Here is an 18,247-nt window from a genome sequence, read left to right as displayed (position 1 = left end):
CACATTTATTGTTTTGTATCGCATTTGATACATTAGATGTTTTTGGCAGCTGATAATCCACTGGAATGCATTTTTATCATCATATAGTATTCCAAGGTTTTTAAGTAATTTATTGATCATAATGATTAAGTTTCAGAAAAGTGTATATCAAAGATCATACACTAGGCTTTAAAAGGTTCAAGCACAAATGTTTAGAAAAAAGGCAAATTGTTGAGAATAAGGTCAAAATTTTTCAGAATAAAGTTGAAATACAGTTTGGAGGGAAAAAAGAGCAAATTTTAAAAGCAATATTTCTGGGCTTTTGTAATGCCTTTATTCTGAGAGGAGAACAGTGGAGAGAGTCAGAAACAGGGATGAGAGATTAGGGGAGAGATATACACCCACATATAATAGGATTGCTGCAAGGCACAGATCTGGGGAAGGCTACAAAAAATGTCTGCCACACTGAAGGTTCCCAAGAGCACAGTGGCCTCCGTATTTCTCCAATAAAATAAGTCTGGCACAACCAGGACTCTTCCAAGAGCTGGTCTTCCACCTAATTATATACTAATTTTACTGTAGTTTAGTAGCTTTTCTGTGTGCTTGTACTTTTTGGGTGTCTTTTAGAGCACTTTTTACTATTACTTAAGTATACTTTTAAATGAATAAATAACATGAAAGTATAATTAAATAAATATTTAAATAAATATATCAATTATTTTAATCTTAATCCAAAAAGACAAAGTGGTCTAACTCAGTCCCCAGAGATTAAAAGTTCTCACTTGCTCCCCCTCCTGGCCTTTATCTGTAATTGGTATAAAGAAGGTTTTACCCGGTTGTTTTACCACCTGGATCGTCTCTTTCATTTTGGTCACAGATAACAAAGGAAGCTGGATTAAACCGCTTTACTTACTCCATAACATAGTTAACATAACATAGGGTGCACATTTTAATGTTCTGTGTTGGTACTCATGTATGTCAGTCAAGTAATTGTTAGTTATTTCATCTAAAAATCTGTTTTAAAGTTTGTAAGTCATTGAATATGAGTAGCTATATGAGTTTTTGTTATAACAGGTTAACTTTGAAACGGGCATAGCACCAAGATATGACTGATGGAGCAAAGGGGGCAAACCCTAAGGATTGTCATACAGTAGGTTAATGAGCCTACACAACTATTTGGTCTTATGGGTGGCTTATATACAGCAGCCATGGAACAAAGCAGATCTGGAAAAAAAACTGCTATTCTCCACTCTGAAAACTAAGAAAGAGCACATATATAGGAGAGGATAAACTGAAATGATCTCTTTTATCTGTCATTTCAGCACCTTGGACAGCGCTACCAAGCACAGGCCTCTAGAGTTTAATTAGAAAAGGAGAGGTAAAAACGCTTTTGATACTCCTTTGCACAACAAAAAATAAACTATGGACCTCTAACCACTCACCAGCAAAATACTATTTACCAACCTGAAAGATTCTGAGGCTTTAGAGAAAACATTCAGGACCTTAGTCGTGTAAGTCCCCCCCTCACTCCGCCTATGGTGTTCATTATACAGGTACATCTCAAAAAAATTAGAATACCCGAAAAAGTTCAATTTTTTTGTCACTCATTTCAGAAAGTGAAACCCATATATTATATAGACTCATTACACATAGAGTGAAATATTTCAAGCCTTTATTTCTTGAAATGTTGATGATTATGATTTACAGATAAGAAAACCCAAAATTCAGTGTCTCAGAAAATTAGAATATTACATAAGATTAAAAAAAAAAAAGGATATTTTAAACAGAAATGTCAGGTTTCTGAAAGTATGTTCATTTCTATTCACTCAGTCTGAAAACCTTTGCAGGTGTTTGGAGTTCATTAGCTGATTAGGGTGTGACACCATGACTTTCCAATATTGAACTTCTTCACAGTATTCTAATTTTCTGAGACACTGAATTTTGGGTTTTCATTATCTGTAAGCCATAATCATCAAAATTTCAAGAAATAAAGGCTTTAGGGGTGCGCCAAAGCTTTGGGGAGAACCTTGTCTACTCTGACACAGTCAAAATAAGATGTACACACACACACACACACACACACACACACGTATATATATAAATATATGTTTTTTTTTTTTTAAATCATAATTAGAAACATAGTGTAGTGGGGCCTCACTAAAAGATGAAGAAATGAAAGAAATCTGTAAATTTTTGTGCTTAAAAGTCAACAAAAAAAATGTAGGTTATAAAGTTGTTTATTTACAAGAAATCAGACTTAGAATTTCAGGGTTACAGATTTACAAGAAAGACTTGAAATTTCTAAGTTTAAAAAACCTTAAATTTTGGCACTATAGAAGCTCAAAACATGAAGTTTTTAAAGCATACATTTACAACAGTGTAAAGTAAAATAAAACACAAGAAACCAAATTGAAAACACTGATTGATTTGTTGACTTAATGGTCTAAAAATATCTAAGTTTTGGTCCATGTACATTTGCAACTTTTAGAGTAAAAAAAATTCCTTGTAATAAACAAATTTTAAAACTTGAGAATTTTATTTTCTTATTGAAAATAACAGATCCTCTTTATTTTTTTTCTAGCGTGGCCCTGATACATTGTCATAATAATGGATAGTTTATACATATATATCTTTTATCAAGAACAAGTGTATGTAGTCCTGTTATGTAGGGATTTCGTCAGTGAAAACAATCAAAATGTATGTTTAATTTGTGTAGCAGCCAATGTATGCAGCCAAATATTTATCACATAGTCAGTAAAAATCAAAAGGAAATTACAACAGTGGCTGAGGAAATGATGGCGCTCATTGAGTTTCTATCATAAGTTTTTAGTTAGTGTTGTTTTGAATTGGGTGAAAGAGTGTATATTTCTAACGGCACATACATGATAAAAAAATCATTCTGATGAACAGAAACCTGCCATGAATCAGCTGTTGGTAAGTCTGAGAGTTTCTAAGTTGTTTGTGCAAACATACGCTGCCTCAACAAACTGGATTACTGCAGGCCAGATGCATTAGGTGACCCCATGAACATCAGGGAGGATCATATTATGCAGTCCACTAACACAGGCCTCTTACACATAAGGATTTAATGAGCTTTTCCACTCTAGGGTTGACACTGAATTACTCTGAGGTGGTGGGGGCTGCTATGGGAATTCTCATGTATACAAAAGTACAGCATGTTTGGGATGTGCACCAAAGCTTTAAATCCTTCTTTGTTCCTTGAAGATTTATGCAAGGGGATGTGAACTAAAGCTTTAAATCTCCTCTTTGAACCAATCAAGTTGAGCCTCAGTAATATTGAAGATTCCTATAAATGCCAGTTTAATGTCCCACTGAGAGGAGACTGTCAGAGGACAGTACAACAGAAATTCCTCAGCGTTGTTTCTAATTAGACAGGGTTATTCACAGAGGTCTAATTATCTCATTTTAACACATTTTTTTTCCCACCTCCCCGAATAGTGTTGTTACTCCAACAAACAAAAATGAGGGGAAATCGCCAAATGGAGCTCCCCGAGGACTTCTTCATCCCTATCCCTCTGGATACCAACAATATCACTGCGCTGAGCCCATTCCTTGTTCCCCAGGATCACTTAGGGGGCATTGGTGTTTTTTATGCGATGTCCATTTTCATGTTCTTCTTATTTGTGGTTGGAACAATCATAAACGTCCTCACTATAGCATGTACTGTTCAATATAAGAAGCTGCGGTCTCATCTCAACTACATCCTGGTGAACCTGGCTGTGTCAAACCTCTTGGTGGCCGGCGTGGGGTCTTCAACCTGCTTCATCTGCTTCTTCTTCAGATACATGATTTTTGGTACAATTGGCTGCAAGATTGAAGGATTCACAGCAACGCTGGGTGGTGAGGAACTTAATATGTTTGTTTATGACACTGAAGGAAAGGCTTTATGCATGCTCAAATCTTTCATTAATTTACAAATGTGTGCTAATTTCTATTTTATTGTTTGCCATGGAGCCGTTTATAAAACACAGTAAACTGCACCGCTCTTATTTTTTGAAGATGTGTTTTTCAGAACAGATAAGATTTGTTTCTATAATAAATCTCTTGTCCAGAAATGTGATTCTATTTACATTTTAGATTTCCAGCTCAGAAACAGCACGTTGCAATGATTTCAGTTAATTTTTCAGCTTTTTGATTAGTTTTGATCAACCTTAGATTCCCAGGAAGATGACTGTTTAAATAAAAGTGCAATTAAAAGAAGCTTTTTGGACTCCATCAGTCATTGTAAATCTGACCACAGTGCCTTAAAGGAACAACTTAGGTAGCTTTGCAGAGTTTACTATGATTTTAACAGAAGTATTTTTGAACCTTCATGAAGAAACTGAGCAAAACATGAGGCACATAATTTACAAAAAAGGTGAAATAGAAGAATATTCAGCTCATAGGATGAACACATATTTAACTGTTCTTTTCTGTCTTGTTCCAGGTATGGTGAGTCTGTGGTCTCTGGCTGTGATAGCGTTTGAGAGGTGGCTTGTTGTCTGCAAGCCACTTGGAAACTTTGCCTTCAAGCCTCACCACGCTTTAGCGTGCTGTGCAGCAACCTGGTTCTTTGCACTGGCTGCCTCAGTTCCTCCTCTGTTCGGATGGAGTAGGTCAGTATACTGACAAAACACTCAACAAATTTATTCATCAGATTTCTTTAATTTCACACTGAAGACAAATCTTTCGAAGTGGAAAACACTAAGATTGTACCTTTTAAAATCATAGAGCTCTTTTAAGAATGATGAGCATCATTAAGGACTTTGCATCAAATTTAAAACAAAGTGCCGTGTCGGGGTCTATTCTATGTGACGACTTCATGCGCCACTTTATGTTGTGCAAATTATCAGTAAATCTAAACGTTCAAGATCATTCATGCAAAGAGTATAAACAGAAGCAGCTGCTTTTTCAACATATACAGAACAGACTCAATCTAAGAGGACCTAAACAGAGTGTATAGACATTGAGGAGACAGTCATGTTAAACAGCATGATGGCAGACTGTACCTGTTTATACAAGACAGCACTGATGTATGAACTCAGGCTGTAGTCTTCTGTTTTTAAAACACTTTCCTTAAATTAGGTTGCCTATGTATAGAAGAGTATGACGGCCCCTTAAAAAAATTTAAATGCACATTTGTTTCCCAATTCTGACAAAAAAGTCCAAATTTTAAGAAAAAAAGTCTGAATTCTGAGGAAAAAAGTCAGAATTTTAAGATAAAATCCAGAATTCTGAGGAAAAAATTGAATTCTGGGATTTTAAAACAGAATTCTGGACAAAAAAGGTCAACATTCTGAGATCAAAGTGGGAATTCTGTGATTAAGGTCAGATTTGTGAGGAAAATTAAATCCAAATTTTTGGATTAAAGTTAGAATCCTGAGATAAAGGTTTCAATTGTGAGGAAAAAAAATTCGGGGAATTCTCAGATCAAAGTTAAAATTCTGGGGAAAAAATGCAGAGTTGTGACATACAAGTCAGAATTCTGAGATTTATTTTTCTATAGAACTGGATAAAAAAATGTGAATCTAAAAGAAATCTCTTTCATGCATGAGAACAGATATAATCAAATAAAATTAATATATTTTTTGCTCCGTTTCTGTGCGTAATTGCATGTTTTCTAGCTGGTCCAGGGCTCAACTCCCTCCCTCTCTATTTAATAAGTTGTCTTACTGTCAGCAAAAACAAACAAACAAGCAAAAAAAATAGATTAAAATAAAACCCCAGTTTTGAAAGATTCATACATGCTACTCTGTGTGACAGGATAAGACGTCTCTGATTACTTTGATTTCATTCTTTCTACCTGAGTGTATGCACAAAGGTGGGAAACTCCTCAACGATAGACTGGTGGAGGACAGTTGTTTTCAACTGGTGGGTCAGGAGTGGGTCACAGTTTTTTTCAGTACGTCTGGGAAAACGTGATCAAAAAGTCTACGAAGTACTGAAATCCTTGGTAGACGCATCCATACACTTGCACTGTTTTTCTCATGAGAATAGGTCAATTTAAATATTTTCTCAATGTTTTAACTTTTTTATCTCCTTTTCTTGCAATAACAAAGCTGATCTTCCTGTGATAATGATGCAAATTCTCAAGAGCTTTGGAGAACTGGCATACATTTACAGATTATCAAGGAGAAATGGAGTGTGAAACATGAAAGTTTTGGTCTGTCTCTTTTTCAGACACATATTTTTACCATCCAAGTTTCAAACAGCAACATCCTTCATGAAATAAACATGTTGTTGGGTCCCTATTTGTCATTAGAGAGACTGGGGGGTCCTGAGGCTAGACCACTTGAGAGTGACTGGTATGCAACCCTAGAGTGAGGAGAGTTTTAAGACAGGAGCCCTATAAATATAATAAATAATAAACTATTAACCAAGTTTCTTCTCTATTCAACTGTAAAAAATAGTCTTTTCTTGTTTTATTGCAATAAAGATTACATTCAAACATTCAGGTAGGATGATAAATAAAAATCATATCTGGATATTTTATAACTCACAAGATCTGTTTCTGGATATTCTTTTCTATAAAGAAATAATAAACATGCTGTCACAATACCAGAGTTGTAAACGGTGATATGATTCTGGTGATAATCAAACTATACTGAAACCTGTTTGATACCAAAGCAACAAAAATAGAAGTCCTAAGTTTTAGGTAATGCTTTATTTTAATCACAAACTTGAACATTGTCTAAATTGTACAAAAACATTGGTAACATTTCCATATACTGAGGGTGTCCAACTTTTCTATTCTCTGGTTTCTAAAAGCCTTTGAACAAGATTTATCCGGGCTGTGGTGGGGTTAAATGTGATGTCCTTTCATTAGGCCCATGATTCCTTGCAACACCCCTCAGTGAACTTCATTCTCTAACATGTTTCATGCAGTGGCACAATGAAAGGAGCAGAGTTTAAAAAGCCAGACCTGGATTGTGCAGCGTCTAAATGGCACAATGTAGACAAATTTTTGTGCACTACATCCTTTAGGCCAACACTCTAAACTCAGTCATCATAGACCCTGAGAGTTTTGAACCATTCTCCGTCTCTGCAGGTATATCCCAGAGGGCATGCAGTGCTCCTGCGGACCAGACTGGTACACAACCAACAACAAGTACAACAATGAGACTTATGTGTACTTCCTGTTTGGCTTCTGCTTTGCATTTCCCTTCACTGTCATCTGTTTCTGCTACTCACAGCTGCTTCTTGTGCTGAAATCAGTAAGCACTTTATTCAAAGTCATGTGTTTTTATAATAAATTGCTGTTTTTATGGCTTACGTCCAGCAGACTTCTCATATTTAAATGCTTCTCCTCCATTGACAGGCAGCAAAGGCTCAAGCTGAATCTGCATCCACCCAGAAGGCAGAAAGAGAGGTGACCAGGATGGTGGTTGTCATGGTGATTGGTTTCCTGTTCTGCTGGGCACCCTATGCCATTTTTGCTCTTTGGGTCGTCAACAACCGTGGGCAGGCGTTTGACCTGAGACTGGCAACCATACCCTCCTGTATGTCTAAAGCCTCCACAGTCTACAACCCAATGATCTACATCCTCCTCAACAAACAGGTTCGTTTAAGCATTCAGTATGCATACATGGATTAAAATGCTGCAGAGGTACATCAGCTTATGGCTTCCAAACACAAAAAGCTTGATTCTGATCGTCTTCTGAACTTGCACATCTCATCATTGCACATTCATATCCCTCCATCCATGTATCCGTGCATTTTCTCTTGGTTAATAACATTAAACAACATTATCTTTGCACACTGTGTTTGCACTGTAGATGCTTAATCACTGCAATACACACAACAGTTCTGGTACATTTTTTAAAACATTTTTGCACATCTACTTTATCTCCAAGCAAGCTATGTCTAAATTCTAGTTTATTCAAGCACTAGCAAACACGGTGTTGGTAGATTTTATTTGTAATCTTATATGTTTAACTTATTTTCCTTTCATTTGACACTTTATTGGTAATGTTAGGCTAAATCACTGCATGTATATGTGTCTATTTCTTTTCTCCTTTTTTTCCCCTCTGTTTTCTTTTTTTTTATTTAGTCTTCCTCCTGTTCTAACACAACTTAGCAGTTTGGGATCAATAAAGTACATCCATCCACCTACCTACCAGTAGTGATGGGAATTTTGGCTCTTTCACTGATCCAAATCATCTGGCTAAGCTCAGCAAGAAGAGCTGGTTCTTTTGGCTTCCAAATGGCTCTTCATTTTGGCGTGATTTGCCAAATTTAGCTGTGTCATTACATATGATAGATATGTGTGCTGGTATTTTACTCCAGTTTTGCTTTTTCTAATTGATCAAAATATCATGCAATTATTTTTCAAAATATACTGTCTCCACAAAACACCTTGTGGGTCAGACAAACTCTGCTCACTGATTGGGCTGTACAACACACCTGATATAAAACATTGTAACAACATCAAGCATGAGTCGTTGATGTATGGTGTGCCTGAGTTAGAGCAGTGTGGAGGAAAGATCATCCTTAATCACATACCATACAGACACACACAACATATATATATATATATATATATATATATATATATATATATATATATATATATATATACAGTCACTAGAAAAAGTATGTGAACCCTTTGAGATTTCTTGGATTTCTGCATCAATTGATCATCAAATGTGTTCGGATCTTCATCTAATTCACAACAATAGACAAACACAGTCTGCTTAAACAAATACTGCACAAAAAATGATATGTTTTCATGTTTTTATTGAACAAAACATGTAAACATTCACAGTGCAGGGTGGAAAAAGTACATGAACCCCTAGGCTAATGACTGGTTGACCCTCCTTTGGCAGCAATAACCTCAACCAAACGTTTCCTGTAGTTGCAGATCAGACCTGCACAACGGTCAGGAGGAATTTTGGACCATTCCTCTTTTCAAAACTGTTTCATTTCAGCAATATTATTTGGATGTCTGGTGTGCATCACTCTCTTGAGGTCATGCCACAGCATCTCAATTGAGTTGAGGTCAGGACTCTGACTGGGCCACTCCAGAAGGCGTATTTTCTTCTGTTGAAGCCATTCTGTTGTTGATTTATTTCTATGCTTTGGGTCGTTGTCCTGTTGTATCACCCATCCTCTGTTGAGCTTCAGTTGGAAGACAGATGGTCTTAAGTTTTCCTGTAAAATGTCTTGATAAAATTGGGAATTAATTTTTCCATCAATGACAGCAATCCGTCCAGGCCCTGAGGCAGCAAAGCAGCCCCAAACCATGATGGCCCCTCCACCATATTTCACAGCTGGGATGAGGTTTTGATGTTGCTGTGCTGTGCCTTTTTTTCTCCACACAAAGCGTTGTGTGTTCCTTCCAAACAACTCAATTTTGGTTTCATCTATGGACAGAATATTTTGCCAGTAGTGCTGTGGAACATCCAGGTGCTCTTTTGTAAACTTCAAGTATGCAGCAATGTTTTTTTTTGGACAGCAGTGGCTTCCTTCGTGGTGTCCTCCCATGAATGCCATTCTTGTTTAATGTTTTACTTATTGTAGATTTGTCAACACAAATATTAGCATGGGCCAGAGATTTCTGTAAGTCTTTAGCTGACACTCTAGGAGTCTTCTTCACCTCATTGAGCATTCTGTGCTGTGCTCTTGCAGTCATCTTTACAGGACAACCACACCTAGGGAGAGTAGCAGCAGTGCTGAACTTTCTCCATTTGTAGACAGTCTGTCTTACCGTGGACACATGAACATCAAGACTTTTAGAGATACTTTTGTAACCCTTTCCAGCTTCATGCAAGTTAACAATTTTTGATCGTAGGTCTTCTGAGAGCTCTTTTGTGCCAGGCATGGTTCACATCAGGCAATGCTTCTTGAGAACAGCAAATTCAACACTGTAGTGTGTTTTTATAGGGCAGGGCAGCTTTAACCAACACATCCAATCTCATCACATTGATTGGACTCCAGGTTGGCTGACTCCTGGCTCCAACTAGCTCTTGGAGAGGTTATTAGCCTAGGGGTTCACATACTTTTTCCACCCTGCACTGTGAATGTTTACATGTTTTGTTCAATAAAAACATGAAAACATATCACTTTTTGTGCAGTATTAGTTTAAGCAGACTGTGTTTGTCTATTGTTGTGAATTAGATGAAGATCGGAGCACATTTGATGACCGATTTATGCAAAAATCCAAGAAATCTCAAAGGGTTCACATACTTTTTCTAGCGACTGTAAATAGTAATAATGATTGGAAACGTCTCTCAAACGGGATCCAGAATTTATTGTACAACAAAAACAGCCAGACCTTTGAACCATCTATCTATCTATCTATCTATCTGAGAAAAGCTCAGACTAAAATGATACATTGCTGTCAAAAATCAACTTCAATCTAAATTGTTTTATTGATTAAAAAAATAGGTCAACATATGTTCTTACCATAAGACCTTTATGCAGACAAAGCCTTGCACCATTCCTTTTGGCATTGCCCAGGTTGGGAACCAATGATATCCTCCTGAGACCTCACATGTCTCATGTGGATTACATTTCAGCTGTCCCACAACAGAAATATTTTCTGCTACTAGAATTGTTGAGATAATTGTCCAGAATGTCAGCTGAGTTAAAGTAATTTGCTTCAATTGTTGGGATAATTTGCCATAAAATTTACATTTCTTTTTAACCCAAATTTTAGGGAATTTGTTTGAATTGTTGGGAGAATATACTTGAAAAATTTCATGGTGTTTTTTGGGATTTTTTTGAATATTTAGGAGAGTTTCCTTACAAGTTTTAGTGGGAAAATGCTATGTTACAATTACTATTAGTAATTACAGAAGAGGATTAGGGCCAATGAAAATTTTGAGATTATTTTTCTTTCTACTTGTGAAAAAAAGGCAGAATTCTGAGCAAAAAGTCTCAATTCTGACTCCTACAAAAACGCGGAATTCTGATTTTTTTTTTTTTTTTGTCACAAGTAAAAAAAAAAAAAATTCTCTCCGATTTTTTTCAGTGGCCCTAATCCTCTTACGATTCCCTATTTGAAAATTTGATTTAAATTTTTGGGGGGACTTTGTTATCAAGTTAATTGGGATCTATGTATCTATTTTTTCTTTATGATAAAAGTTTCACTGAAACATTAAATATTAAAGAAATCTTGGGGTATTCTTTATGGTATTCTTTTAAAATATGTTTAGGAATCTTCAAATACATTTCTGGGTAATTTCTCAGAAATTTTGGGAATTTGTGTGGATTTGGATGGGAAATCTTTTAATTCAGAACTTTTAATGTAAATGTTGTTGATGCTTGGCCTTAACAGGTCTTTTTAGTCTATATAAAAATGACTCCACCATACCTCTCTCAATAACTGACACCAGTTCTGTCTGACTGAAGGGTCCCTTCTGCAATAGCTTTACATATGATGGTAGAAGCACTTTACATGTAATAACAACATTAAATGTTCTCTTTTTTTCCCGTGTCAGTTCCGCGTATGTTTAAAGAAGATGCTGGGAATGAGTGCAAGCGATGATGAGGAGTCCTCGGCTACATCATCAGTTACAGAGGTTTCCAAAGTTGGACCTGCCTAGGATGTTGCTACTTCATTTTGATGACTAACATGTTGTATAAAGGACTGAACTGACCCATAATATGACAGGTGATATGATGTTATTCTTACAGATTAAGAGTTAAATGCAAGTATAAAATGTAAAAAAAAATAAAAAAATAAAAAAATAAATAATGATGAGAGCGAGGATTTCTGTCTTTAATACTTTCATTTATCATGTGTACTTACAAAAAATCTTTCTAATCTTGTTTTCTGTCCTTGAATCTTGCAAGATTCACAATGAAGGTCACTACAAAACCCATAGTAGGTACTATTCATTCACCAGTGGATGCTCAAAGTACATAAGGAATGTAGTGAATGTGTTCGAGAGGTTTCACTGCAATAGGAGTTCAGGGATTCACCTGACAGCATCTTTACAGAAGAGAACTTTGGCTGGAATATGTGAAGGAAACTGTAATGAAACCCTCTGAATCAGCTGATCATACAGTTGAGTTTATGAGATAAGCTAGATGACTAAAGTGGATATTTGTGATTAACTGTTAACCCAGTAAAGAAAATGTTCATGGTCTTTGGTTTGGTGTGTGTCATTAACTTTTCAGCTGTATCAGGAAAAATACTATAAGGTCTTATTTTCTAGTCTTTAGAGAAACACAAATCCACACATTTTATTATATATAATATTCTTTTCTATTACAGTGATTTGATGAAGAAAATCCCTCATTTAACTTGTGTTAAAGAGAGAAATTTCCTTCCAGCTCACTGTTGATGTTTTGAAATTGAATGTGTCACAGCATAAAAAGTGAGTTAGAAAGTCATTATGCCACATTCATTATGAAGCGTTGATTTAATATTATGGTACATCAGGAAAACCTATTCAAGACCATTTCTGTAAATATCCACCACAGTATTATTCACACAAAACACAAAGAAAGGGGAGTAAGGTAATCACGTCCATTTTGCCCTGAGACCCCGCGTGTACATGTGAGGACATTACATTGTCACATCAGCTGTCAGTTTGTTTGGATTTTTGATTCCTTTTTAAAGGTGGTGGTGGGGGGTGGGGGGGGGGGGGGGGTGGGGGGGCATGGAGTTGAAAAAGGTGGGGTTAATTCTGGTGCAATTTTATTTTTAGGGAATTTATTTGAGGAGTAATGTATTTTGAAATTGATTTATTTATAAATTTTGGGGAATTTTATGTAAATTTCGGATGACTTGAGAATTTGCTTGAAAATTTGTAGGACTTTCAATGGAATATTTATTGTACCTTTTAATTAAAACTTGAACCCTTTTTCATAAGAATCCTATGGAATTCTTTTATCTTTTCAGAATTCCTTGGAATTTTGGGGGGAATTTATATGTATATTTTGGGGGAATTTGATTTGAAATTTTGGAAGAAATTTACTTGCAAGTTTCTTGAATTTTCATGGAAATTATAGGGAACTGGATGCATTTTAGAAGGAATTTATATGAAAATTATCAATAATTCTCCATGGAATTTAAGGGGGTGGGGGTGGGGGGGGTGTATATCTTTGGGGGCAATTGGTCTGAAATTTTGGATAGAATTTGCTTTGAAAATTTCGGGAATTTCCTTAAAACTTTTCAGGAACATTCCTGGAATTTCCTGTGACTTTTAAATCGCAAAAAAGTCTTTATGCGTTTCTAGAAGAATGCCTCAGAATTCTTGTATTCATTCAAAATTCCATGGAATTTCTTAGATGCATTTATTTATTTTTGGGATTTGCTTTGAAACATTGGAGAGATTTGCTTGTAAATGATCAGAAATTTTCACAGAATTTAAAGTGAACTTTATATGACAATCTTTTCATAACATGTAAAATGTTTAAAATTTTTCTGAAATTTCATGGAATTTTTAGGGAATTTGTTTGGATTTTTGGAGGAATTAATACGGAAATTATCCACAATTTTCCTGGAATTTTGGGGGGATTTATTTGCACATTTTAGGAGAATTTGATAAGAAATTTTGGGTGGAATTCGCTTGAAAATGTCGAGGAAATTTTAATGTAAATCTTTAGGCCTATTTCAGGAAATTCGCTGAAATGTCTGGGGAATATTTGAGGACATTTTGGGGTATTATTGAGAGGAATTTTTGAATTTTCATAGAATCTTCTGCTGTTGTCTAAGAAATTTTAGGGAATTTAGGGGATTTTTTCAATTTTCTGTGAATCTCTAATAATTTCAAAGGGAATTTATTCAAGACCTCAAGAAATTTTATTGGAAATTAAGTTCCTACTTGGTCTTAACAAGTTCTTGTTGTCAATCTTTAGAAAAATGTAAACATACTGGGTCTCTTATTGACTCACCCACTGAATGGCCCTTTACTGGGCCAAAAAACACATGAAATGTATAAAATTCATTTAAAAAAATGTTGTTTATGTTGTGCAGTAGGATAAGCCTGTTGTCCTCATCTGCTGACATCAGTTTTTGGTGAAACTACTTCTTGCTCAAAGACAATGCTTAGGTTTTGTTTGGTCCTACTTATCCCACATAAGTGGGAGGAACTAAAAATGTATTCCCAACTAAAGCTTGGGTCTCAGGAGGTTTAGAAGAACAGAAGATGACTAGAAAGAACATCAGCAATGCTGGTATAAAAGCAAAAACAGTTGTTTCAACATTAATCCTGCAGATGGCGCCATACCTTCAAAAGAACAAATCTCATACAGGAGCAACGGTCAAGGCTGTGGCCGTATACCTCAGTGTTACTGGTTTTAAAGTAGGACTAAAATAAGATTTTCAGACAATACCTGGATTTTTCAAGGCACTTTTTAAACAGCTGGGGTGATCTGTCAAATAAAAACACAGCCAGAGTTTAAAATCAACACATAAACGTTCTTTGGTCTCACTGTTGCAGATGTGTGGCTCACTTCTTTGTTACAGAGGTAGTGAAGTTTGATTTGCTTCTATTGCATCCATTGATTTAGCAACACAGCAAAACACATGCAGCAATAATTTTCATTCAGTGATCAACTTTGATTAATTCCAGGCAGTTTGAATACGCACCAGAGGCTTTCACTCCATTCACTAAAGGGGGTTAGCTTATCCAAATTAGCCACTGTTTTCTGTCAGCCACATAAGTCCCTGTGTTGGTATCTACTAAGATTTAATCTAACATAAACATAGTTCACATTTAACTACAAGTTCAGTTTTGTTCTTCCAGCTAGATGTCTTACCAGGTTCCAATGGTTTGTTCTGGGCTGGGTAAAAAACCTCTCCTCATTTTTGCTGCCTGGACCTGGAATAACATGCAGAGCTCCCCGAATCTGAAAAATCTAGTTTCAACGGATCATCTTAAAATTGTTAACTGGCGTTGGCCAGGTCTCCCTCAAAAAAAAAAATCTTAACACCAAGGGACTACTGGTTAAATAAATGACAAATAAAAAAAAACAGACAGGGACAAATAAAACTAGTAGAACAAGCTGAAACAACAATTATGGATGACAGTGTGCTGTTTCCTGTAGTTTCACCTGTGGAAATGATAAATAAAAACAATCAAGAAGCAGTTGATGCCATCTGTATGTCCTGGTGTTGAAAGAGATAAAAATTCAATATAGTCAGATCAATACTTGGATCACCACTGAAACCATTATCCTCACAATCGAGGCCATCATGGGTTATCTGAGCTGCAGAAAGAGGCAGAGGAAAAGGAGGTATCGATCATTAGCAGAAAGTTCGACAACATGTGCACACAAATCTGAGAGTAAGATTATTACCTGATGTGAAGTGAACAAGAGACCATAAGGCTGGCAAAGGTGCACTTGGTTCACATCACACCAGTATAATTATTTACACTCAGTTAATGTCACCACACATGTCGACCACCTGCTGTTCAAATGGCAAGTGTTTTAACCACTTGTCCCCTGCTCACAGTGGTCATTGGCGATTCACGTCGGTAGTCGGGAGCAAATCCGAGTTCTGCTAGTAGTGAACTTTTACCAAACATGAATAGTTCAGAACTAGCGGAATTCCAGACCTACCCTCGAAAATCACATCATCATCACATGGATATAGGAGTCAAGAGGGATACAGACAAAAACTACACTGCAGCAAACTCCACCTCTTGGATGATACACTTACAGAAGGTCTGTGAAAGTAAAACACTCTCCATTAAATAAATATATATATTTAAAAAACTCTTAGAAATGCAACGCTATTCAAAAGGAAAAGGTAGACTAGTAAAAAACTAATAAAAAAAGTCTATTTTATTCACTAACAATGATACATGTTAAAATGAAGAAAAACAGAAAAGTTTACACATTTCTTCAGCGTCAGGATCCATCCTCTCCCGATGAGCAGTCCCTGTCCCGTGTTAAGTTCTACTGTAGTCTGAGAGACGGTTACCTGTGCTTTAAGTTGACTCCAGAAACGCACCAATCAACAGATTAAATTAAAGCTCCGCAGCAGCTTTTGTTAACCTCTGCTTTATCCTGAAGTGAACTGTTGTTCCGGAGAGATTAAGGTGTTACGGAGCGAGCACGTCAGAAGTAATTACTCCGTGTTAATGTCTTTTGTGGAAGAACCTGATTTGTCCATTTAATCAGCTTTGGTCAGCGGAGAATGATAACCTGTAACAGCATTTCACTGCTATATCAATGCTGTCAGTAATTCTGTTTTTAAAAAGAAGGCAAATTTCTGTTTAACATTATGATGCTCTTTTATTGCTCTTCATAAGTGATGCCCTTTTCCCATCACAGACTCTGGCTGGCATCTGGACCAGCACAGGTGTCTGCTAACTTTGGATCTGTTCTCGTTAGCTGTCCCAGTTAAGCCATGATGATCATTAATTAACATCAATGACATTTAAGAACTAAATAGGATTCTGCTATCAGTTACTTACTGAACACCTGTGCTTGTCCCTGTATGACACACTAAATATAAAGTCCATCACTGAAACTATTGTGACTTTCAATGCTTCAGCCCCCTTCAATAATAAAAAAACACTTGCATGCACAAATGTGAGGAAGCTTTGCCTACCAAGTTTGATTAAAGTGTGCTGCTGATCTCTGCACTGATCAGACTATTGCATCTCTCCAAAAGATCTTAACCGACATTATTTCTTACAGCCAAGCAGAGATCACACAAGTTTAAGATTGAAAAAGCAGAAACCAAGATCATGTTTGTACCTCTTATTTGACCTGTGACCTCGCTAAACATCCTGCATAAAAAAATTCCAGTGACTGAAAAGATAAGTAATGGTTTCATTGAGGAGAATAAGCAATGAAGTGGCATACACATCAGGGTAAGGCTAAATAAACAAATAAATAGATAAACTCTTCTTCAGTTTATGGCAACTGCATGTAGATTAAAGCTGATGTCTTAAAAAAATGACATTCCTAATCAAAGTCATGCAGCAGCTACTGTGGATTACAGATGTACCTCGCTAACCAAGCTCATTTGTAGTATTATTTACAGAGCCAAAACAACCTGACCAAGAGCCTGAGGACAGAGGGGTCAGTCCAGGCCACGGCTGATCCATCTCATTGAATAAGCGTTCTAAAAAAGTAAAACTAAGGGCCTATGCTTTAAAGTAGAGAGACTGCCTTCCTCTATAACCCAAACTGGTACATGCTTCCACTATGGTTTAATTTCAATAATGATACATTTTATGCACATTTGGTTTACATTTTAAGAGAGGCTTGTCTCCAGCAACCATGTTTCTGCTGTTTTTTTTCTATGAGCTCCGTTTTCTTGCCGGTTCAATGGCAAGTATGTTATCTTTAGAGATATGATTGTGAAGAGGAAATTTATGTTCTGTTCTTTAGTTTATAGTGATCAAATGTAGGGGGATGCTGAAGAATACTGCTGTTTCCACATACGTACGTGACTGATGTCTGTATATCTGTAAACATACGGACGATGCCTCCTAATGTCTGACACAAGACAGTGCACTTTTTTACAGATGAATAAAGCTGATAAACCACCTGTAGCCATTACATGGAAGACAATATTGTCTGGTATTTTGCCTTTGAGCAGCTTGGAATATGTGTTTGGGAATTAACTGATAAAACAGCACTAACATTGCATATAAAGAAATAAGTGAAGTTGACTACCATAAAGGAGCAGATATTTTACACATGGACATTAACAGCCAAGCTAAGCTAACCTTTTTTTTTTAGCTATTTAGATGTCATTTTTATGTTAAATAACTAGTTTTTTATTCAAATCTCCACTTCCTTTTCACTTAAACCTTTAAACATATTTCACACTACCACAATCGTCTCGACTGATAAATCCATTCATATGCAGTGGTGCTGCCAGCTGTAATCCTGTGCACACTGCACTTACAATTTATTACATGTAAATGTTTTTTTAAATGAAAAATATATATATATATCTGTGAATCTGGATTGAATTCTACCAATTTCTTTCCCTTTTCTGCTCTGGAGTTGCATTCTTTGGCTGCGCCCACTCACTAATATCATGACACAAATACATTTGAAGACAAATGATTGGTGCAACAAACTTCCCATGGTAACAGGTCAGAGGTTCTGGCACTGAACTGTTTGTGAGGAAAAAACATGAGATTATGGTGTTGTTTTTTTTTTTTTTTTTTTTTTTTGTTAACAGGAAGCTTTAGTCTAAGAGCTTTACTCTTCACTTCTAAAGAGGAATTTGAGGTTTTGATGCCCCACGTTGACACCACAGATACGGATGGTAAACTTAGGAAATGGTAGAATAGCTTACAAATACAACTGCTAATAGAGACACCTTCCAGGCTGTGAGATTTTC

General features: G+C 36.2%; 1 protein-coding gene across 1 annotated transcript; it reads left to right on the top strand.

The window, feature by feature from the left end:
• Nucleotides 1-3,461: 3,461 nt before the first annotated feature.
• LOC121503347 (blue-sensitive opsin-like) lies at nucleotides 3,462-11,525 on the top strand. The gene is made up of 5 exons (XM_041777695.1): nucleotides 3,462-3,840; nucleotides 4,427-4,595; nucleotides 7,028-7,193; nucleotides 7,298-7,537; nucleotides 11,421-11,525. Exons 1-5 carry the CDS (start codon nucleotides 3,462-3,464, stop codon nucleotides 11,523-11,525), a joined length of 1,059 nt encoding a protein of 352 aa, XP_041633629.1.
• Nucleotides 11,526-18,247: the final 6,722 nt, after the last annotated feature.

This window comes from Cheilinus undulatus, linkage group 3, assembly GCF_018320785.1.
Source record: "Cheilinus undulatus linkage group 3, ASM1832078v1, whole genome shotgun sequence".
Classification (NCBI taxonomy): Eukaryota; Metazoa; Chordata; class Actinopteri; order Labriformes; family Labridae; genus Cheilinus; species Cheilinus undulatus.
The sequence above is the reverse complement of the archived record's forward strand: the minus strand, read 5'-3'. Positions and strand labels throughout refer to the sequence as shown.